The sequence below is a fragment of the Wyeomyia smithii genome, chromosome 2, assembly GCF_029784165.1.
Source record: "Wyeomyia smithii strain HCP4-BCI-WySm-NY-G18 chromosome 2, ASM2978416v1, whole genome shotgun sequence".
In the NCBI taxonomy this organism is placed as follows: domain Eukaryota; kingdom Metazoa; phylum Arthropoda; class Insecta; order Diptera; family Culicidae; genus Wyeomyia; species Wyeomyia smithii.
Genome location: NC_073695.1, coordinates 153,330,069 through 153,355,057, shown reverse-complemented (window position 1 = coordinate 153,355,057; position 24,989 = coordinate 153,330,069). Strand labels below are relative to the sequence as shown.

The 24,989-nt window shown below is 35.6% G+C and overlaps 2 protein-coding genes and 1 long non-coding RNA gene across 5 annotated transcripts in view; 2 read left to right on the top strand and 1 right to left on the bottom strand.

The window, feature by feature from the left end:
* Window positions 1-24,989, bottom strand: part of LOC129725653 (1-phosphatidylinositol 4,5-bisphosphate phosphodiesterase gamma-1) — a 603,559-nt gene that overhangs the window by 307,203 nt on the left and 271,367 nt on the right. The window lies entirely within an intron of this gene.
* On the top strand, window positions 1,618-7,956 carry LOC129725662 (uncharacterized). Its single transcript, XM_055681720.1, has 4 exons — window positions 1,618-1,745; window positions 6,927-7,093; window positions 7,154-7,322; window positions 7,486-7,956. The coding sequence occupies exons 1-4, from the start codon at window positions 1,727-1,729 to the stop codon at window positions 7,518-7,520; spliced, it is 390 nt and encodes a 129-aa protein (XP_055537695.1). The 5' UTR covers window positions 1,618-1,726; the 3' UTR covers window positions 7,521-7,956.
* Window positions 24,140-24,541, top strand: LOC129725665 (uncharacterized). Its single transcript, XR_008728138.1, has 2 exons — window positions 24,140-24,268; window positions 24,334-24,541. It is a non-coding gene; the product is annotated as an uncharacterized LOC129725665 (long non-coding RNA).

Sequence of the window (24,989 nt, the reverse complement as noted above, 5' to 3'; positions counted from 1 at the left end):
AATGCATGACGCGCGTGATTTGATATTATCAACGTAATATACTGAGCCTGTGGTGTGTGTCTGTGTGTAGTGTATATAAGGGGCCATTCATGTTCCACGTGGACAGATTTTTAAGGATTTTGTAACCCCCCCCTTCCCCTCCCCCACAACTTCTCATATAAATTCTCAAAATTTTGTATGAATCATGGACATCACACAGATCCCCCTCCGCAAAGTTGTCCACGTGGAATGTGGATGCCCAGTGCCTGTGTGACTTTGGGTCTGTTCACAAATTACGTAAAGCAAAAAATCATATCTTTGATCCCTTTTCACTGCATTCACATTATTTTTTCTTTACTCCCTCGCTCCTCCTAGAGTGTAACGTAATATGTGATTAAGCTTTTTTACGATTTTTTTTTCTAGAACAAAGTTTGATTACCTGTACGGTTCCCAGTTTTCGCGTGTTTAGTAATTAAACAAATTAATGTTAGATGTTGCTTTTGCTACTGTTGTATACTGTTGTTTTCATGCATTCATCAACAATAACGGTGCGTGGGTGCACTTACTACCTGTGAACTAGGAATACTGACTGTCCACATCATACGCACACCACAGACTCAGTATATTGCGTTGATAATATCAAAACACGCGCGTCATGCGTTAAACTGTTTGTAGCTCGATTTTGAAAAGTGGCCAGAATGACAAGATAACCTCAATGCTCACCTAATATTTTGAATGTATCTTAAAGCATTTTTTCTCAGCTTTCCACTGGTGACGTCGAATTCAAAATCGGTGGTTGCGAACTTGTTCAAAAACACGTTTTTCTGATGAAATCCAAGATGGCGGCGAGATCCAAGATGGCGGCCAATTTTTTTTCTAGTTCAAATGAAAGCTCTATCATTCTTCTTGAAAACAATGTGTTGGTTGCAGGGGGTTCAATGACAAATTCAAGAGAAATAAATCAATAAAAAGGTCAAGAATTGCTCAAAAATCAATTTTTGTAAAAACCGTTTAACCGATTTGTGCCCGGAGGTCCATCAATATGAACTAACCAAAGCGGTTTTCTCATTTTTTCGCTACTTTCAATCAATTAGACATAAAAATATCCTTTTTGAAAGACCTCATGTTACCAGTGGGACGGTTTCAGCGAGAATTGCTCATAATTAAACTGTAACGGTGATTTATCGGCTGAGTGATGGTTTAGTTGCCAAGTTAGCCTAATAAAGTACCATATTCGTAAATTAAAAAAAAAAAAACAATAATAATAACAGATATTAAAAAAACATTGATAAAAAACTATTATTTGTATTTACAAGTTTAGTTTAACTTCAAGTGTACGACAACTATTCTCTGAACGACGTTACCCAACTTTTATTATGTAAACGTAGCAGAACATAAAACAATTTTTTTTTCTACGGCAATAGAAACTATGGTTACATATAACAAATTAGGATTCAATGGCACACAACCTTGAGCATGAGCATGAGCATGATTGACCGCCCGCGGTTGCTACTCCGTTATTGCCAGATCAGCTGTAATTACACAGAGAACCAACAGATGATGCTTGGGACCAACATGCATCCTCAATGTGTAAAAACCGGTGACCTTAATCTTTATATTGGGCAATACCAGCGCCGGCCGCATCCGAATGCAGGTCAAAGAAGGAATTTGTATAGGAAAATGTTGACGTGATACTCGCTTATTGGAAGCCGAGAACACCTCTGCACTTCCACGAGAAATCACTGGGATGTTGGAGAAAGGGCAAGGTACACAGCAGGGTTCGTTTTGGTAAACGATGCGCTGATTTCGAGTGTCGGGTTCTTTAGAACAAGTATCGCGCGAACAAGTTCCGTCACGATATTCATAATGCGATTCGAAGTCATTCAGTTTGACAATGTTACACCGCAACAATAAATCGTACGCAAGGATACTGGACCTTTGATCAAATTGGGACAACTTCAAATAATATGATATCTCCTCGTAAGGTGATCCTCTTTACACCGAAATCAGTTGCGCGTTGTTGATCTATATGTAGATAATTCGACCTCATGGAGGTACCGACGCGGAGTCTCTAGGGGTTCGGTCAACTGGACATTTTCTACCTAACAGATCGACCAACGACGTTTCTCGTATACACTTTGTCTGCTCTAAAAAAACGATAAGATACCGCGAAAAACGCTTATTACGAAAACTAACCATGAGTATATTTCTAGCCAACCGTCGCGATCCTCTGCGTACGACGCACGCGATGTAGCCCATGCTACTCGTAGCAATCAGCTATTTGTCGATCCCGAGTCAATCCCAATCCCGAGAAAAAACGAACGCACGTCGCGATTCTTGGGAAGGTATACATCGCGTTTTCGTTAATCGCGATATTTATCGACCGGACGAAATCTTCGGTTAAACAGTCACAGTGAGACATGAACAAGTATCTGGGTATACCCCTCGAAATCATTATATTCCGAAAACGTTAATATAAGTAAAATTCTCCCGAGCCGGAAACGCGGTTTACATCGAAACACTACGACATTTCACGCCGATTCTCTCTTAGTTGTCGATGCGAATGTTGCCTATTAAATAGAAAAATTGGCAAAGTTTCATGCATACAAAGCCTTAATAATTTAAAAATGAAAATTTCCATATTGACCATCCATCGAGCTAATATAGTCTTAAGTTTGTTAACAAAATGCCGACCTAGTCATTATTGGAACATAATATACAAAACATAAGCAGCCCAAAAGCTAGAAAAATCGAAAAAGTGAAGCATAAGATTCCATGTATTATCCACAACCATTGCTTTCGAGGTGAACACATGTTTGGCTGATAGAACCCTACTTGAAGCCTGACCGTGCAAAAACGTGGTAGATGACGGATTCGAGGCATACTATGCGTCATGTTGGCTCATTACTAAGTTGAGCTACTCATTACCTAGGGTGTGATCCTGTTGGAAAGATAGAAAAATGGCAAAGCTTGGTGTATCTAAAACATTAAGTGCAAACATCAGGTGTAGATGTACATACTAATCCAAAGTCTTTAAAATATTGATAAGACCAAACCAATCATGATTATTTCAGGCTGACTAAATAGTCATCAGATGTCAAACTCAACTTTATTGAATTTTCTATTACCTGTCATGCGAGAGTCAGTGCGTTCAAAAATTCATTGCACACGACATATCAGTGAATACATATCAATTAATCTATTCCACCATAAATTCTAATAAACAATACTATTACACAGAACTACACGAGAAAAAGGCTCCAGAAAAACACCTTAATTGCACTCTGTTTTCAATTTGGACATTCAAAACTGTAACAGTTAAACATTCATGACGAGCACAATCAAAACGGCGTGCTACGTCGTTCCGCAAAATGGCAACTACGTGGTATTCGGTGGATCATCACATGATGTGAACCATATTCGAACGCGGACCATTTAGGAAAATAAATATAATACCAAACGCAAATCGTGTATGTCGTATCGAGCCCATTGATAAGTTAACTCACCTGACAATTCTTAGTGCTTTTACTTCTATGCATGAGCATGAGCATGAGCATGAGCATGAGCATGAGCATGAGCATGATTGACCGCCCGCGGTTGCTACTCCGTTATTGCCAGATCAGCTGTAATTACACAGAGAACCAAAAGATGATGCTTGGGACCAACATGCATCCTCAATGTGTAAAAACTGGTGACCTTAATCTTTATAATAGGCAATACCAGCGCCGGCCGCGTCCGAGTGCAGGTCAAAGAAGGAATTGGTATAGGAAAATGTTGACGTGATACTCGCTTATTGGAAGCCGAGAACACCTCTGCACTTCCACAAGAAATCACTGGGATGTTGGAAAAAGGGCAAGGTACACAGCAGGGTTCATTTTGGTAAACGATGCGCTGGTTTCGAGTGTCGGGTTCTTTAGAACAAGTATCGCGCGAACAGGTTCATTATATCCGCCCCTGTATTCATAATGCGATTCGAACCTATCAAGTTTGACAATGTAACACCGCAACAATAAATCGTACGCAAGAGTACTGGACCTTTGATCAAATGGAACAATTTCAAATGATATGATATCTCCTCGTAAGGTGATCCTCTTTACACCGAAATCAATTGCGCGTTGTTGACCTATCGACCTCATGAAGATATCGACGTGGAGTCTCTAGGCGTTCGGTCAACCGGACATTATCTTCCTAACAGATCAATCAACGACGTTTCTCGTTCACACTTTGTCTGCTCTAAAAAAACGATAGGATCCCGTGAAAAACACACCTGAAAAACAGAATATAACAATGTTGCGCGCTTATTACGAAAACTAATCATGACTATTTTTCTTGCCAAACGTCGCGATCCTCTTCGTACTACGCACGCGATGTAGCGCCGACGGCCGACGCGATTCTTTGGAAGGTATACATCGCGTTTTCGTTAATCGCGATATTTATCGGCCGGACCAAATCTTCGGTTAAACAGTCACAGTGAGACATGAACAAGTATCTGGCTATACCAGTCGAAATCATTATATTCCGAAAACGTTCATATAAGTAGAATTTTTCCGAGCCGAAAACGCGGTTTACATCGAAGCACTATGCAGGACCTCTCTATTTCCTCCTACCGACGCAGACACTCGGGGACACGACATTTCACGCCGATTCTCTCTTAGTTGTCGATGCGAATGTTGCCTATTAAATAGAAAAATTGGCAAAGTTTCGTGCATACAAAGCCATACAAATAATTTAAAAATGCAAATTTCCATATTGACCAATATATAGTCTTAAGTTTGTTAACAAAATGCCGACCTAGTCCTTGTTGGAACATAGTATACAAAACATAAACAGCCCAAAAGCTAGAAAAATCGAAAAAGCGAAACATAAGATTACATGTATTATCACTGCACCATACTCCCAGCTTCCACAAACCACATCATTGCTCTCAAGGTGAGAACATGTTTGGCTGATAGAACCCTACTTGAAGCCTGACCGTGCAAAACCGCGGTAGATGACGGATTCGAGGTATACTATGCGTTATGTTGGCTCATTACTAAGTTGAGTTATTCATTACCTTATAATGGATGTGATGCACTTGGAAAGATAGAAAAATGGCAAAGCTTGGTGCATCTAAAACATTAAGTGCAAACATCAGGTGTAGATGTACATAATAATCAAAAGTCTTAAAATTAATTACAAGACAAACCAATCATGATTATTTCAGGCTGACTAAACAATCATCGAAAGTCAAACTCAACAGTCACTTGAAAATCAATATCTGCTTAAAAACCTAAAAATCATGAAATGAAGCTTGACAAAATACCTACACAACTATGTCTAAGTTTTAGTTATTTGAATCGTAAAAATATAATAACAACATAGGATTCTAGGAAACTAGCTTTTTTTTATTGAATAATTTTTCAATTTATTTAATTATTTCAGCCAAAGATATAAAAAAACTATTCAAGATCCGAAAACAAACCTCTCCTAGTTAAACAAAAATGAGGCCGCTCAGGTAAAACTCCGCCAAAATAGCACATTTTTTGTGTATCAACATAAACCATTAAATTTGCTCACAAAGTACTTTCTCCTTGTCCATCACCGCGATTCTATGTGCACGACGCCAGAATATAAACGCAAATTTGGTGCTTTAATACCAAACTAGTCATAATCAGGATATAGTATATAAATATATAAAACATCTGCTCAAAAGCTCGAAAAATCAAAAAAGCACAACTCCACAACACAACATTTCGACTTCGCCTGTTTCGTAAACTTAACAAACTTTGAGCAACATATTAGGCATCCTACCAACAACTCAACTACCGCAGGCGATCAACACAGAGACCCATAATAATCGCCTGGTATTTATATTTGTAACATCAAGTTGTACGTAAAAAACCAGCTCTCCAATAATGTTTACACAAAATAACACCAACATCACCACCGATACTTATCTTCAAATTACCGCTTTTGCTTTGAACCGCGGTATCGATTCGCACTGCGTCGCACGGACTAATATAAGGAGGATTAAACACCGGTAGGATCGTTACTACACACCAACATTTCACTAACACGACAATTTGCCGACTTACAACCGACTTCCACCGTTGCTGTTCGAGCTATTTGCACTATGCACCGTGGCAACGACAGTTCATTGTCCCGTAAACAGTTTCATTACCATTTTATGGCACCAACACAAGACAACATTAACACCAAACTTGAACCAAAATTCCATATATTTTTGCCTTTTTTGCACAAACACTAATGCCTCTTCACTCAAAATTGGATAACTCAAAGAGGGGGAATTGAAAAATTGTTCCGATACGATAGACTTGACACCAAAAGCATAACACCAAAAGCAAACATTCTGACGAACAGACCATCATCCCGAAGCAAGCAGCGGTATTTAGTTTCAAGCATATATCACAACTACTACTTTAGCTGCTGCATGTTACTCCCTTCATTTGCTGGGGCTGGGGCTACGCGTCATGGCTACCACTTCTAAAAGACTATTTTCACTCAAAACTCTCACATTTCTGCAACTATTTTAAAAACACCTTAACACAAGATGCTGCAATATATTAGTTTTAATCACTTGCAGCCAATTTTTAATAATTCTCTTTAATTGACACACTCAAAACACTGTTAAAATATCCGCGATTGAAAAGCCCGACTTGAGTACATTATTTTTATAATAAGATTGGTATGATAAATTTAATTTGATCAGAGTTTAATAAGACAAAATCATGTATTATGATAACGTAAATATATTTGGTTTATGAGGAAATAGAGTTAATTCTGATTCAGACGCATCGCGAGAAATTCTTGGTGCTTCTTCAATAACAACGGAACGTTTGTGCCTTGTTAAAGAAATGTTGTTCGCACAAAGAAACACTACACAATCCTTAGTGCTTTTACTTCTATGCAGCGATTAACAAAAGCACTAACATTTTACTACTCTGCAGTAACCACACCGGAAAAATACTACATTTTATCCTCCGATGAGATTTACGAAGTTCGCGACTCAAATGCACCGTATGTAACTGGATTTTCGTTCCCCTTAGTCGAACCGGAGGAAGTCGAGAGACTCGAGAATTCGGTCTCTCAAAACGATCGCATCCGCGAGGAATATGTAGGTTTTTCAGCTGATTTCAATCGGGCAACATATGAAAACCTCTAACTATTTCGCAAGGTAAACTTTTTGACTCGCAAGAAACCTGCTGGAATGTCGATAGTTCAATTTCTTCCAATGGTTTTCTCGGACGAAGCTCTGGATGGATATAATTACAACGGATCTAATGCGCTCGGAAAATGCAAATTGCCCATGAAAGGGTATGACATATTTTCGCACTGCTTTATTGGTAAGTCTAGCTCAGAACGTCTTAAGTTTGTAATTGCAATTCCACCGTTGAAATACTGATTTCTATTTAATCTAAGAACTATGTAATTGGGATCTTATTTCAATTAAATTAAATTTTAAAACCGTTCCATGAGAATACTTTGTTATAATTTGAAATGTTTCAGACATTGAATTTACCTGCGATGATTCTGTCACATAGCTGAAGCGAGATTTTTATGTTTTGACCGGTCCTGGCCAAAAATGAGACCCCCTCCCCACAAAAAGGGGAGAATCATGTGAAGACAAGCTGTTATTGTATCTTTTAGTGTTGCTTACACTCTTGATGTTACATTAAAGAGATTTCAAATAAGGTAATTTAACGTCGTTATAAACCTATTTTAGTATTGTAGGGGAAAACGACATGTTTCTGACATTTTACGTAGATCAGACACCTGCCAAACGATTTCTAAGACTTTTTTCTCAATATAAGACATAATTTGACTACCACTTTTAGAAATTAGCGCATTACGATCAATGATTATCATACTCCATATTATTTTGCTTTGTGGAATATATTAAAACCATACCAAAACCGTTTTCGTAGAATCATCGTTTTGTGCCCAATTTTTGTTCGATTTAAGATCTGTTTTTTTTAAGGTAGGTAAGAAGATGCTAATATGTGGTCAAACTCTTGAAATTTCGATATTTGGCTTTGGCGTCGAAAAAACATCAAAAATTTCCGATTTCTCAAAAATTCGAAATGGCGACATTGTTGCGGCTTAAGTTGAAATATATCCAAACTCGGGGAAATTTGTTTTCGCATCAAACTACATCAAAAAATCATACATGGAAGACGGAACCATTTACAGCAAAAATTAGAATATATTTGTCCTGTTGCGTTTCTTAGCCCTTCTAGGCTAAATTTTGACTAGATTCATTTCATTTGTGGCTTTTCTGGTCTAAGCTGCTGAATTTGAAATTATTTTTGTTATTTTTTTGCTGGCATTATTTATGTTTAATCCCTTAAATAAAGCATAGTAAAGCATAGATAGACTGCCCGCAGTTGCACTCCGTGGTTGATCAAACCAACAGAATTGCAAAATGAACCAGACTAATGGTGCTTGGGACCTAGGATCAACGTTACATTCTCATTGTGTAATTTTCACTGGTTCGAAATACTTTTACAACTAACCAAGAACGACGCTGGCCACGACCAAAAGGCGGTACTACTTGGGAAGAAGAGGGATGGTGATGCTCGTTTGGTTTAGAGACCGCGGGTTCCACTGCATCACTACGAGTATAACAGGGTAGAATTTGTGATCATATGAAAAAGAACAGCTTTTCTCCTTTTTGGTAAATGATACTCTACGTTACGCGAAATTAAACTTTAAATATCACAAAGGCTGTTGTGTAGGCTAATTAGAATTATAGATATTTACCAACTCAATAGCTTCAACATCACCAGTTTTCCTTAGAAAATCCTGGGAGCATATCAGTTACTAAAAATATCTAAAACTACTGAATACCACCTAACTATTACGCAGCAATTCTTCCATTAACTATATTAACGCGTTATGTAAATAATCCTCCATTTTCATCGATGAAATCTAAGATAGAATAGAAATATGCAGGAAAGAATACTTAGCCTTATTTATAAACCATATTTGCGCCGTCTAGGGTTCTATTACAAACATCAATTCGAATTTATACTTTTCCACAATCCTGCGACTTCCACTCACTCACTGAACTAACACGTTTAACAGCTCACTGGCTTATTATCACAGCAAATTGTTACACTTGGCACTAGTGGCATATGTAGCTTAATAAATTTATGTATATACTTCTGTTGTCGGTTTGTATTTATAATTTCTAGGATTCAATGGCACACAACCTTATACAAATACTTTAACAAAATACCTTCCAAATGTGGAAAATATTACAAGCGTGATTCTACAATTTTTAATGTTCATACCAAGTAAGATTTTTACAAAGACACATTTTATCATACACCTTTCCTATACCATGATTTTGTTCGCCTAAAAAAAACCTACTTTTATCTCACACACATTAACAAAACACTCATTAACTTATAACATTCACAACTTACAGAGTTTACTTTCATAAACGATTTTCGAAATTCGACATACAAAATATGACTTTTATACACAATATACTAACATCATTATTATTAAAACGCACAGAACTGAAATACTCATATTCAGTTTTATTTTGCGATTAAGGCTATTCTAACTACAGAAACTGGAAGTCGCCATTTTGAACTTTAAAAAGACGTCTGGGGTTTCTCTTTTGAAAGTATTTGAATTATTGGCCAAATACCACTTTAGGCTATGTTCCTGACACCGGAAACGTCATCTTGGAGTTCAAAATTACTATTGGGAATAATTTCTGGCCTCTGGGCATAATCCTGTTTCTGAAAATCCTAAGATTGGATTGTATTTGACCACCTTGGGATGTTCGCCAGAAACCGGAAATTACCATCACAAAATTGAATATGGCAGCTGTAGTTGATATGGGATGACCATTTAGGGTTGTTTTGTTTTTATTATTTTTAAGTTTAGGTCTAATAATCTGCAAGATCAACCACGATTGCTATAATGTTTGTAGTTACGTATTTGATGAAAATAGCTTCATGTGTCTGACATTGGCGGCACACATTTATTTGTCATATATTATACCGTTCCAGCTGAAACTCAAAAACAATGACTTGCGACATTAGACTTTTTTACCTTATGAAAAACCACATGAATTCGAAAATCCGCGTAAAAAAATTCGTGAAAAAACGCGAAAAAATAACCTGATCGGTGCGTATATATTCAAAAACATCACATCGCGGGCACATTTGAATTGAACGTTTTGATGTGATTGAAATTTATCAATTTTGGGGCTACTAACCTTCATGATTTTACATGTCTACGTAGTTTTAAGAACAATATCTCATTTTTTATTTATTTACCAGATTGAGTTATTTGCAATATATTTCCATATTCTCTTCATTTGCCAGATATCCTCAAATTCCATTCCTAAGCATTATCTAACATTTTAATGTAAAAAAGCACGCGAAATTCAAAGCAAAAGCCATCGCTTTGAATTTTGTGTTAGAGGCGAATTACGCATTAAATTTCATCATTATAAATGTTTTATGTAGTGAATAATATCTCAATTTTTAGAAATCAGGTACCTGTTGTTTCTCTTCAAATGTCTTTTCTAAACATCAACAAACACTTATTGAAAAAAAATCACATATTATCGCTTTGAATTTTGATTTAGAGGTAAATTGAGCATTAAAAGTCATTTATCACAAAACTACGTGAAACATGCGTGTACCATATTTCTCCTCAAATATCCCTCCGAACATTTTAATGTAGAAAAAAAACCCATATCATCTTCTTATCTATGAACTTTGATTTTAAGGAAAATTGAGCATAAAAAGATATGATTTTGCATGATAAGCTAAGTAAAGAAAAGAAAATACCATAACTTTTCCACAAATGTCTATCCGAAACAAAAACAACCATTTTATTATAGAAAAAAAAAACCATATCATCGCTTCAGATTTTGATTTAGAGGTGAATCAAGCACGAAAAGTCATGGTTTTTCATGTTTTTCGAAGTCTTGTGAATTATATTTTTAGTAATGAAATACCTATTATTTCTCCTCAAATGTCTCGTTTGAATATCAATATGAAAGAAAAAAAACACATGCCATCGCTTTGAATTTCGAATTATAGGGTGAACATTGAAGGTTGAACGAAAAAAAGTCAGGTTTCATTTATGTTTTACATTATGTGAAGGATCTCACAGTTTTCATTATTAAGAAACCCTAAATGTTTCACAAATATATTGCTTCGAACTCTACGAATATTTTATTGCAATTAAACGTACATGTAACCGCTTACTTTCTTGATTTAAAACGATTTAAAATTATGGTGCTTATTGTGCACCTCAGTAACAGCGGTAATAATATCAATAAAATGTGTTACGTAAATCTATTTTTATATAGTGGATAAGAATAATTAATCATGCACCATCCTATAAATGAAGCGCTCTAATCTAATACTGCGCTATCAAAATAATCAAAATAAAGCAACCTGCACATCGCCGTTGTTGCATCGCACACAATGAAGTTTGAATCGCACAGCCCCGCCACCACGTTTTACGTTATGTGAATGATATTACCATTTTTATTATTAAGAAACTCTAAATGTTTTACAAATATATTGCTTCGAACTCTACGAATATTTTCTGCAATAAAACGTACATGTAACCGCTTACTTTTATGGTTTAGAACGATTTAAAATAATTACCATTACCATTGCACATCAGAAATGGCGGGAATGATATCAGTAAGATCTGCGTTACGGAATTCCATTTCAACATAGGAGATAAAAATAATTAATCATGAATCATCGTATGAATGAAGCCCTCTAATTCAATACTGCGCTATCAAAATAATCAAAACAAAGCAATATGTACACCGCCGCTGCTGTTTCGCACACTACTAGATATAAATTGCACAGCTCCGCCGCCACGTTTTACATTATGCGACTGATATCACAATTTTTATTATTAAGAAACCCTAAATGTTTCAAAAATATATTGCTTCGAACTCTACGAATATTTTCTTGCAATAAAACGTACATGTCACCGCTTACTTTCTTGATTTAGAACGATTTAAAACGACGGTGCTTATTGTGCACCTCATAAACGGCGAAAATAACATCAATAAAATCTGCGTTACGTAAATCTATTTCTATATAGTGGATAAAAATAATTAATCATGAACCATCCTATAAATGAAGCGCTTTAATCCAATACTTCGCTATCAAAATAATCAGAATAAAGCAACCTGCACATCGCCGTTATTGCATCGCACACAATGAGGTTTGAATCGCACAGCCCCGCCACCACGTTTTACGTTATGTGAATGGTATCATAATTTTTATTATTAAGAAACTCTAAATGTTTCATAAATATATTGCTTCGAACTCTACAAATATTTTCTTGCAATAAAACGTACATGACACCGCATACTTTCTTGATTTAAAACGATTTAAAATGATGGTGCTTATTGTGCACCTCAGTAACGGCGGGAATAATATCAATGGAATCTGCGTTACGTAAATCCATTTGTATATAGTGGATAAAAATAATAAATCATGCACCATCCTAAAATAAATGAAGCGCTCTAATCCTAAACCGCGCTATCAAAATAATCAAAACAAAGCAACCTGCACACCGTCGTTGCTGCGTCGCATACAATGAAGATTGAATCGCACACCCCGCCATTGTGATCTCTTTGCGGCAGGAGAAGTTTGGTTGTGTTTGTTTTGACCAAGTCCGCATGCCAGCCGCACCGGACTTGCTTCAAAACAAACACAACTAAACTTCCCTCTCGCCCGCGACGCACGAAGACGAATGAACCCCTAGGAGCGAATGAACCCTGGTCCGACATCTCCGACATTTTTGTTGCATTTGAGCTAGCAATGGGCAAAATCGATCCGATTTTCACAAAATCGATCTTTTCGGGCCGATTCATCGATTTTTTGAATCGATTTCTCTGCGCGCGATCTTATACTGAATCGATCCTTTGGATGGCAAGATCGTTTTGTTTTTTCGCCTAAAAAATAAATGTGTGCAAAACGGATTGAAGACAATAGTGATTGCATTTATTGTTGCTAACGTAATCTGCGGCCGAATTCCGAGAACACTTTGTTTTGAAGAGAAGAAAGTTTCTTCATTGATAGTATACAAAATTTTTTTCTTCTCCGAAGAAGTGTGTGCTCGGAACTCGGACACTGATCTGAAAAATGTGTCAATTTTTTACCGGGATGACCATAGTTGAAGAATGGGCTAAAGTTCAATAGACATGAAACCGAGGAAAACGCATTTCAAATGTTTTTGCTGGTTCAAACAATTGTCTACGTCCATGACAACTTTTTTCATGAGTATGTCACCACCCCCACAAGGTTCCAGAATATCCAGCTTTCCACGAACGGTAATGGCGGATAGGGCACGCTGCCCATTTTGACGTTTTCTGTAGGTCAGGGAAGCTGGATAACCTTGTCGTCGAGCTGAAAAAGAGCAATCCGCAGCCAAATTGAGTCCCTCCAGTATTTTTAACGCAGTAACCATTTTTTTGCCTTTGTAAACGCGACATCAATAGACAAACCCGTATGCAATTTGGCTAATACGCATGCGTTGTAAAATATATATCAAGGATTAGGGGTGGGTGAAACGGCTCTTTTGCAAGAGCGGCTCTGAACTGATTCATGGTTCACAATGATTCACGAGCGTTGACAGTTCGTGTTGTCTCGGTAAACTTCGGGTTCACGCGAACCAAACAGTTCTGCTGCGCCCAAAGAACCGTGGTTCTTTTTCGTGAGCTGTTCGTTCTTTCGCTCTTTTCTAAGAACCGGTTCATATGAACGGCTCGTGTTGTCTTGGTAAACTTCGGGTTCACGCGAACCAAACAGTTCTGCTGCGCCCAAAGAACCGTGGTTCTTTTTCGTGAGCTGTTCGTTCTTTCGCTCTTTTCTAAGAACCGGTTCATATGAACGGCTCGTGAGCCGTTCGCCCATCCCTAGCGAGGATGAAAAGAACGACGAGATAAGTTTGCACCTCGAACTGAATATATATTACCGACCACAAGACCGCCTCGAAAGTTTGACATATATTGGCGTTGACGGTGTTGCTGATATTTGTTTGGTTTCTGCGTGCGAAAAAGAAAGAAGGAAATATTTTTGCTTTTGTCATCACGCACATTTTGACAATTACATACGAGAGTTCACGTAGGTGCGAACAGCCTTCGAAATCTCTTTCAACGCGAATAAACCGAATTGTATACAATCATTACTAACTGATTGGTGTAGATTGGGGTGGCAATGGACTTTGACAGTTTTATTTAGAAGTAGTGTTCAATGTTCACAGTTAGCAAAATTTCGATTTTTTGGATAACACCCGACCTCGACGTTCTATGTATTTCTAATAACCCGTTCACATGATGTAATATGGCTCATCTTGATTTCAAATCCCATACTCCAAATTTTCCGTTAAAACTAGATTTATGTATGTTTCAAGATACGCGATATCACGTGATATCTGCTATAGTGTGAACAAGGCATAAGACTTTTGGCACCAAAAAAAACTATTACTCCCAACGCAAACGGGGAACATTTTATTACTTTAGGGCAATTTTTTATTACTTATTGTGTCTTATGACTGCGCATTATACACAAATAGTAACAAACAAAAAGTAATAAAAATTATGACGGCCACACGCTTGTATGTGTTTCTGGAGGAGAACATACAGCCAAGCACCCACCGCAATGCATGTGTTAGCAAGACTTCACTCGCTGCATTTGTATTGATGCAACGATCAGATTCATTTTTGCTTCCCTTCATCCACACATAATGGGAATCTCACCCGTCAACCTCAAATGTCTAATTAGAAACACTTTCGTTTCGTCCCCCAGTGTTTACATGAAATGGAAATATGTAATACTGTCTGACCAGAGTTGCCGAAGTTGCGAATATTGTCTGGATAGGCACGAGTATTGTATTTTCAAACAGGTGCAAATGAGTTTCCATGAACCAATGAGTATGTGTTTTAGATATCTTGCAGGAAAGCGAATGTTTTTGTTTTTCTCTAACGCAGTTTACAGATCGTGATGTCATTTAAAGACGCATTTCAAGTCTTTGAAATCATCAACGTTTGCATACTCTATGACGGGGAAAATGCTGTTTGGCAGCTCTTGTCATATTTTTTCTCTACTCCGTATGCGAACTAATACACGCACACCGGATGAATTGGAGATTGAAGAAACTTGTAACATGTGCAACATATGCGACGGTGTGTGATTTTTTTTTTTGCTTGAGATGGAAAGTAAGCAGTTTTCGACAGAAAAAATCTTGCATGTGGTTGAAACGATCATTATTAGATAGTCGTACTCCCGTAACACGTGCTAAATTTATGTCAGTATGTGTTGTTACTTGACTGGGGAAGAATTTTATAGCCTTTAAAGTAATAGCACAGACTAACAGACATAACACTTCGGACAAATTTTCAATAAAATCATCGTTTGGATGATTCCAGTACTTTACGTTAGTAACACTAGCACCATCTGCTGTCGTGTTCGCGCTGCGTCATGTATTTCGACATCAGCGCCAGCGTTACTGCATGTGTCAAATGGGAAACTACAAAATATGTATGAGATTGCATGACAGCGCCCCAGACGACGTTTTCGCGCGATAACTGTTATTTGATTGACAATTTGAATTGAACGTTTTTTGTGACGATGGAGCTAGGTTCCAGTGTTACGTCTGTTAGTCTGTGGTAATAGGTTTGTTACCCAAGAGGCAATTTTGCGCTATTGCTTCTAAAGTAATAAGGAAAAGTTTTGCGTGTACAAACTGTTCTTTTATTCAGAAGTCGAGAAAGTGAAATTTAGACCAAATACTCCTAAATTCCGATTGAGCTGAAATTTTGCATTGCATTGGATATTGAATTTACCATTTTGGATATTAGCCAACATTATTTCATATTTGCTACCTCTGCAAGTGCACTTTTTGAAAATTGGCTTCCGTAGGGACGTTGTTTACTATCGTTATGGGTGTTTACTATCAAGCACCAATTTTTTTATTTTGGTAGAAAAGGCATATGCGCTTATTTTTCAACTATGAGTAGCGGGGTACTCGTTAACTCAAATATTGCAAAAGATGAATTAAATGTTCGTGCATATGCCGTGCTGCATTCTGTTCTGCATGGTGTCGCGCTCGCCATTTTTGTTTATTTGAGTTTGTGCTGCGGATGTTCCGATTTTTTTATGAATTGGGTTGTTCAGCTATATAAGTTTTTTCTATCATCTGAAAGATCTGAATTTTCTAAGTAAAACGTGATTTAAAAAAATATATCATTGTCCTTCGCTTTTTAAATCACGATTTGAAACTGCTTGAAATTTGCTCGAAACCGCTACAATGACCGATCGCCCAACTACCAACTGTCATTGTAGCGATTTAGAGCTTTTGTTTTTTTCTTAAAAACCGAAGGAAAATGATATAAAGATTTGAAAAATCACGTTTTACTTAGAAAGTTACACTCTTTTGGATGATATATAAAAATCGGAAATCCGTGAATAGCTAAACAACCCAATTATACAGGTTTGGATTGCTCTTAGTGCATCCGAAACAATAGACCATTTCACGAACTCACAGGTGTCACGGATCCTGCTGACGTTGATGATGCTTTCACGTGCATTATGTCAGCGGTTCCAAACTTTCTGTCAAAATTTCGTTTATGAATCAAGTTCACAAACGTCTCGTGAAATGGTCTATGGGATGAGCGACAACGAAAACTCTTAGAAGAAAAAAACCGCCAAAAGAGTACACGCGGTAAAAGAAGATGGCAATAAACTAAAAAAGCCATATCGTTAGTAGATGTTGTGAACGAAAACTCGTTGAACATGATTGATACACCAGAAAACGCAAACAAAACAAAATCTCCATAAATATAACCAAAAAAGGTCGTAAAAAGCTTATACCGAACAAAAATCGATTTTTTGTTGAATCGATTTTCCAGCCTCGATTTTCTTATGAATCGAATTTATTTATTTTGATTAATCGATTCAGGAGAATCGATTTTTTTTTAAAGATCGCCCATTGCTAATTTGAGCACGACATCGGACCGATGTTGAGCGAAATCCCAGTCAGAATTCCCTGGAACGCGAGTCGGACCATCGGACCCATCTCTCTCAGAATTCATGCGGGTTGAACGAAATTCGCTCGAAATACACGATCTCTCGTATTGGTGTGTGCGCTGGACGCTCTATTTCTGTTTTTTCGTCTTTCTCTTTTGGCGCCGGGCATATTCTTTCGGTTTTTTTTCTGTCTTTCTCGCATTGGCGCAGACCTTATTCTCACCGATAGCAACGTCGCGCAAACAGATGCACGGTTTATTGTATTGGTGTGTGTGTTGAACTTTCTTTATTCTCATCGATAGCAAACGTAGCGCAGTTTTTATTTTCAATCGAGTTGGTAATAAAAGTTCGATTATTTCGCGCTCGGCAAAAAAATAGTTTCGCGTGTGTAAAAAACAACAAGACTGTCGCGGCGGTTTCAAAAGTGTTTAAAGTGTTTGTCCGGCTGCTGGCCAATAGTGCGTGGTTTTTTCGGTGATAAATTTGCTGAAAGGCAGCAATTTGAAAATATTTGTTTTTTGTGAATAAAACCGTAAAACTTAGGTGGTAAAAGGTGAAGTGCGGTGGATATCATCGGTCAGCGCAGTGCAGTTGAAAATCTAGCGGATTGAAAAAAAGTGATACGAGCTAGATAAAAAATGCTGGTTGGTAACCAGCAAGTGTGTTGTTTGGGTGTTAACTCTTCTGCAACAAGTGCAATTGCACTCGCCAGGTTAGTGTTTTAACCAAAATTAAAATTCAAACCACAACAATAATTTAAATGAAATTTGAATTGGTTTTTTGAGTTGATTTTTTTTCCCGACTGCTCTCATATGCATGCTGGAAACAGATTGATCAAATTAAAACTTTGCATTCAAGTTTTGTTGTGAATTTTACTGTGACACGTTTTCTAGCCACTGATTGTCGTTGTTTAATTTTATTTTGGAACATTTCATAAAAATTATTGGGAAGTTCGATTTTGCATATAATAGGAAGCTGACAATATATATATATATATATATATATATATATATATATATATATATATATATATATATATATATATATATATATATATATATATATATATATATATATATATATATATATATATATATATATATATATATATATATATATATATATATATATATATATATATATATATATATATATATATATATATATATATATATATATATATATATATATATATATATATATATATATATATATATATATATATATATATATATATATATATATATATAATATATATATATATATATATATATATATATTTATATATAAATATATATATATATATATATTATATATATATATATATATATATATATATATATATATATATATATATATATATATATATATATATATTCATATATATATATATATATATATATACACTAAAGTCGCTTTTTACGCGGGGGATATGTGCCGCGTAAAAAAAAACCGCGTAAATTCCGGAATCCGCGTAAAAAAACCATCGTTAATTTTGCATTCCGAGTGAAGGGAAACCGAAATCCGGGCAAAAAAAATACCGCGTAAATTCCGGAATCCGCGTAAAAAAAACGCGTAAATTCCGGAATCCGCGTAAAAAAAAACCCGCGTAAAAAATTTTTGTTTCTTTTTTAATTTATGCAAAAATTTATTCCACAATCTATCGGTACACCGCTTTTTACGCGGGTTCTCTTTATGCGTTTTTCTAAACGGGATATTTTTACAATAACGCGGATTATTTTTACTCGATTATAAGATTATTTGTACGCGGTATAAAATAGGTTTAGTATAAGTATGTCTAATCTATTCTTTTAAATGCGGTACAACCAACCGCGTCAAAAGCGACCCCAGTGTATTTTCAAACCGTAGTCTTATGCCCATTTAGTACAATTTTCAACAAGCAAAAAAAATTCTTATTGATGCAAGACTGCTGATGGTTACTCAAAGATGCGCGAAAACCTATTTTCCAACACCTATCAGTCTTTTTAAACCTTGGTTATGCCCATTCAAAGAAAATTTCAACAAGCAAAAAAATTTTTTTTTGATGCACGACTGTGAACTGTTACTGAAGGATGCGTGAAAACCTATTTCGCATTACCCATTAGTATTTTCAAACCTTTCTTATGCCCATTTAGAACAATTTTCGCATTGGTTTCATTGGTTTCTACACTTACTACAAACAGTTTTTTGAAGCATATTATACCCCATAAACAGTTGCTGTATTATTTATTTTCAATTTCAATACATCTCAAAAAGTCACGTTATATCGAGTTACGTTATATCAAGGTTGCCTTATAGCGCGGTATGACTGTATATACATATATATATATATATATATATATATATATATATATATATATATATATATATATATATATATTATAAATATATATATATATATATATATATATATATATATATATATATATATATATACACTAGTTGATCGAATCTGCTATTTTTCAGTTTCACGTACTTGACGGGGACTACTGACTCCCAAAAGGGATGATTTCTAAATCCTTAAAGCTTCAAGAAAATTAGACTTGATCGACTGAACTGGAAACTTTTTTGTCCAGTTTTTTTTGTCAAATAAATTTATTTTATGTAAAATAATGTAATGTAAAATACAATATGTTAATATTAGTTTAACACAATACTGTCCATAATTCAGAAATTGGCTAATATGCCATTTTCACCAAAATCGGGAAAACAGTTTCTCAAGACGGTTAACACCCTAAACAAGGTCCGTACGGAAGCCGATTGTCAAAAAATGCATTTGGGAAGGCAGCAGAGGTGAAACAATTTCGGCTAATATCCAAAATAATTCAGAAGTTGGCTAATATCCAATATGTTTCTACCAGTGGCATGTTCACGAGCCAATGTATTATTACTGTACTTTGTTTCATCTAACTTTCGAAAGTGTGTTGTAGCCTGGTGGTTACTGGCGACAGGTAAGCGATCGTAAGGCCCTTGCATCAAATTTGACTATTTACGAACAACATATTTGATGCAACAAGAATTTATTTGCGGTGCTGCGAAACCCAATGATCAAAACGCATGACTGTTTCCTTCTGTCATAAATCTTTACATTCTTAAAAATGCTATTTAGCTCTTTGATTAGAAGTAATATTGAAGAGAAAATTCAGATTTCATTTTATATTTGATGTGAAAAAATAGGAAAGTGGATTGTGAGATTATCATGAATAATAATATTTTCGTTATATGTATTGTTATATTATTGCACGAAACAATTGTCTTGTCGTCCTTTTCGCCCTCACTCGTGCTTCCGTGTTGTTCTACTAAATTACAAACAATTTTCATCACCAACGAGCACGATATAATTCACATCGTACGGATATCAGCCAAATTGCACACCGGTTTGTCGACTGTCCTTTCGTTTATAATTGAAAAAACGGCTACTGCGTTAAAAATACGTAGCGGATGGAATTTTCCTACAGATTTCTCTGTTTCAACTCGAGGGCAAAGTTCCAGCATATATGAAGGGTGATATACTCAATAAAATGTTGTGATATACTCAATAAAATGTTGACAGTCAAAATATGTTGTACCGACGAAAAACTTTAAAATGCGTTTTTCTCGATTTGATGCCTATGACGTATTAGCCAATTTTTGAATTATGGGCAGAATAGCACTTGTAGAAAACTGCAATTGTCAACAGGCCCAGGGCATGCTAAGTTTAAATGATGTTTAAAATTGGCTACTGGTAATACCATGCCAGTATGAGCTTGATGTTTTTTTTAATTGTCGGCGTTTTATAAAGTTTCTTAACTTTTCGACTGTTGTGGTTCATCGTTACAGGCCGGACTCGATTATCAGGAACATAGAAAAAAATCATTCTGGATTATCGATTTTTCCGGATAATAGAATTATAGAAAATATATTCAAATTTGTGTTTAACGGATATAAAATAAATATTTCTTTTTTTTATTTTACTGCCCTTGGAATGCCCGATGCACTGGCGTTTAAATCGCTTTTCACGCGGGTAATACCAGACACGTGGAACAAACATGGTGAGTCCGGAATCATCATTAATTCCAAAACTTGTCTAAATATTTCAAAAGTGGGTAAACAACGAATTTTGGAATTAACGCGTATTTTACTCGAATTTCCCAGAAAAGTCGTTATTTTACGAGATATGTTTCTAAGGTTTTTTTCATATTTATTCGTATATGAAATAGCACTTCTTTTTAATTTTTTCGAAAGAATTAAGCAGATATGATTAAAATTTTTTACGAAATAACATTTTTCTACGCGAATTTCAGAATTTACTCGCGGATTTTGAAATTAACGCGTTTTTTGGAAACTCTCGCGACTCTAGGATACTAAAGTTTTTAAATGCGGTCTTCTTAAAAAACGTTTTAACAATAGACGGGAATCAATTTCAATAGACGTTTCTATGGGCAAAAGACGTCATTTTGTGCTTGGTTTAATTTTTTGAAACAACTAATTTTTGAAAAGCTAGTGAAACATGTTATATTGGGAGTGTATTAACAATATATAAGTTACCGTCGGAATCGTCACTGCACCGAAGCGCACCGAGCAGCGACACATTTTTTGTTAATTAATCATTTTTAGTGTTCATGTTTAGTGTAAAATATGGACTGACCCACCATTGTGCACCGCAAAACGTAACATCACTACAATCATGGATTACTTCACTTATTGCACCGAGCAGAATAAATGTTTTTAGTAAAATTTTCAACACTAAATCATTTCAATCGTATGAATAGGGTTACAATTCAGTTATAAAAAACACCACTGCCAATAAAAATTGCTTAGTTTCGTGATCGTAGTGTCGTCTTCGGCAAAGTTAAAGATAATATTTTTTTCCGAAGAAAATACCCTGAAAAAAAAATTTTTCTTTCAAAAAATAGTTAGCAGAAAAACAGAAACTAATTAGACTGCTCTATTGGTGATTCGAACAATTTTTAAAGCTAAAACGTTTTCTTTGATTGGCATAGTGTCTTCTACACAGTTGCAGAAAACAGTTTGGTCCTTGCAAATATAATAATTAAAAAAAAATCCAAAACATTTTAATTTGTTTTTTATTTCTCCACGATTGAACCAATTTCAGTGTTTAGGTATTTTATTGTATTTTTTATAAAAAAATCGGTATTAAAAAAATGGGTTTTTTAAATATTTTTTTTTGTTTTTCTCTTTCTTTTTTTTCAAACAAAAAATATTATAGTTATATTTTCGGAAAGACAATATTTGCCAAAGACATCATACCTATCAAAAAACCTTTTAAGCGGCTCTAAAAATATTTGTAATTACCAATACCTTTCCAAAATTGCATTTTTAAATAGCTCCCCAAAAATGAGACGTGCTTCAGGAAGTTAAACCAATAGCACAAAATTACATCTTTTGCCCATAGAAACAACTATGCAAATTTTCAGCCAAATTAAAAAGGGTCGAATCAATTGGGGACCCGTTCTTGTGGAATTGCTCTTTACAAAAAAATACAGTCACCTATCAGGGAAAGTTAAGTATGCGTTCATCATTTTTACAATAATAAATTAATCTATACTAAAAGGGGTTACTCTCATGTTAAGGAGAAAAAATCGAAATATATTTTTTATTTTTCTTATTTAAAAGGATACGGAATTTCAAAAAATTGCAATTAAAAATATTTGATGTTTTAGACTAGATTATTTTTCCTATAAAAATCAGAATGGTCTGAGCAGTAAAAAAAGCAAAACCTTGGTGCTACATTCCGATTCGGAACTCGACCTTCTGTTTATTATACACAGACTTCGCAGCCAACTGTTTCGTGTACGGGACAATTGCGGGGCTAGCGCTACGATCCTACTGACACTAACAGTCTCACCCGAGTCGAGACTCGAACCTACGACGACTGGTTTGTTAGGCCAGCATCGTACCTCGAGACCATCTGGGAGGTGTCTGGAGCAGTAGAACCGATTTAAAGGATGTCTGAGCAGTAGAACCGATACAAAGTTAATGATGCAAAATCCTTCGTTCAGGTATAGCGTACAGGATTTTTCGTGTTTCTGACAAGCAGTTCTTTCTGTATCATGTCATTGCGAGGAATGTCGAAAAAATTATATTTTGGTACATGAACTCCAGTGAGTCCAGTTATTAATATTTTCTTTTGAAAAAGAAAGGTAAGATCTCATTATTTAAAAGAAAACTCATTAACTTTTCAACTCTCAAGAAAGAAAAAATACTTTTGATCGCGAGCACACAAGTATATATAAACTCTTAAGAACTTTAAATTCAAATCCTTGTTTAGGCGTTTCTATTGAAAACAACAAAAAGTGCATCAGTTCTAGAACATAGCCGAGGAGCAAAGCAGATGAATAAATGCAGGGTTTTTAAACCTGATTCGAACCAGTTTCAGTTTTTTTCATGATACACTTTGATTGATCTCATTGATGACAGAGAAAGAATGATCCTGGTTCGAATCACGCTGAAGTTGGTTCACTGATCAAATCGAGCAAACCATTTTTTTACTCTTGTAAAAATGCAATATTCTATCAATGACTCGACAAAATACTGCATAGCATACTAATTAAATAATAAGTTTGATAAAAATAAATTCTTTATCGAAAATATTTAGGCTATTTGACTGAAATATAAAAAATGCGTACCACGAGCATCGGTAGCTCGAAGTGGGGAGCTGCATAGCCGCAAGGCTACAAAGTCCGCTTTGTTGAGCGGATGCTTTATATTAATTACGAGCAGGATCTGTATGTGGCCGCAGCCAACAGGAAGCTGAGACCTATATCTGGTGTGCTTCAAGCTTCCCAATGCCGAACTTAAGTGAAACGAACCAGCACAAGGGCACCCGAAAAAAATAACATAAAAAAAACTTAAAAGTTGCTATAATTGTACATAGTTTATGTTTTTCATTGTGAATACATCAATTTTACATTAAATATCATTGTTCAGAACAATAAAAACACTGTGTTTGTCATTTTCATTCATTGTTATGCATCTTAACAGCAACTTTTTAGGCATTTTTCATAAATTTAGAAGTCACTGACAATGTCTTCCATAGTAAAGTTATTGTCGATGGTAGACAAAAGACGTTGAGACTACTGCAGCTGCTGGGACTATTGCGACTGTTGCTGGAACTGGTACCGACGATGAATTGTTGCCTCTAAGCAGCTCCGTGGAAACTCTTGGAACTACATTACAGCATGGTTCAACAATCAACTGGAAAGTTCAGAAAGCTCCAAAGGGATTGGTAGATTTGCCTCTGCGGGAATGCCAAGGTAAAAATTTAATGTTCCCGTTATGAGAACAGTTGCTTATGTTTTTACTTTATTTTACTTCTTAGATACGAACGATTCAGCGATTGCGACATCGATCGGGCAAACAAGCCAACACAATTGAAAAGCTGCGTACATACACATGTCTTGTGGTTAACAGGAAATGATTCCAATAAATAAACAAAAAGAATAAATCTTAATTTAATTCAATTTAATCTGTTTACGGTATTTTAGATGTGAAAATGATCAAAATAAACAAAAAGAGTAAAAACTCAATTTATTGTGAACTTTTGTTTAATGATTACAATACCCTTTCCGACAAGTCTAGCGTAGTAGTAAAGTTTATTTATTTTGCTCGTTTGGTTCAGCGTTTAGGCTTACTTTCGTTTGGTTCTTGCTTCAGCTCTGCGCCACTCTATCTATCCACTCTTGTCATACCTGTCCACTTCTGGGTTGTATATATAAAGTTATATGCGAATTAAGCGCTATTCCCACTGCTTCCGGGCAGTGTCCAAGCCGTGGTGCAAATGCAATAAAAAAACGAAAATATTTCACTGCCACATAGGGTAATCGTTCCATTATTCATCTCAGCACCTAGGTGCACCTATATTAATCTTATTTCTCTCATTTGTTCAATTTCCCGTCAAATTTCTGCAAATTTTGAAAGTAAATCTATTTGCTTCTCGATTTTGTCAAGTGGTTGAAAGTTTTACGTTGAAAATAT

Excerpts from the sequence above, each read along its gene's own strand:
- LOC129725662 (XM_055681720.1), top strand. Across the intron at positions 7,094-7,153 it reads ATCGCATCCGCGAGGAATAT|GTAAACTTTTTGACTCGCAA; the intron begins GTAGGTTTTTCA and ends CTATTTCGCAAG. Across the intron at positions 7,323-7,485 it reads ATTTTCGCACTGCTTTATTG|ACATTGAATTTACCTGCGAT; the intron begins GTAAGTCTAGCT and ends GAAATGTTTCAG.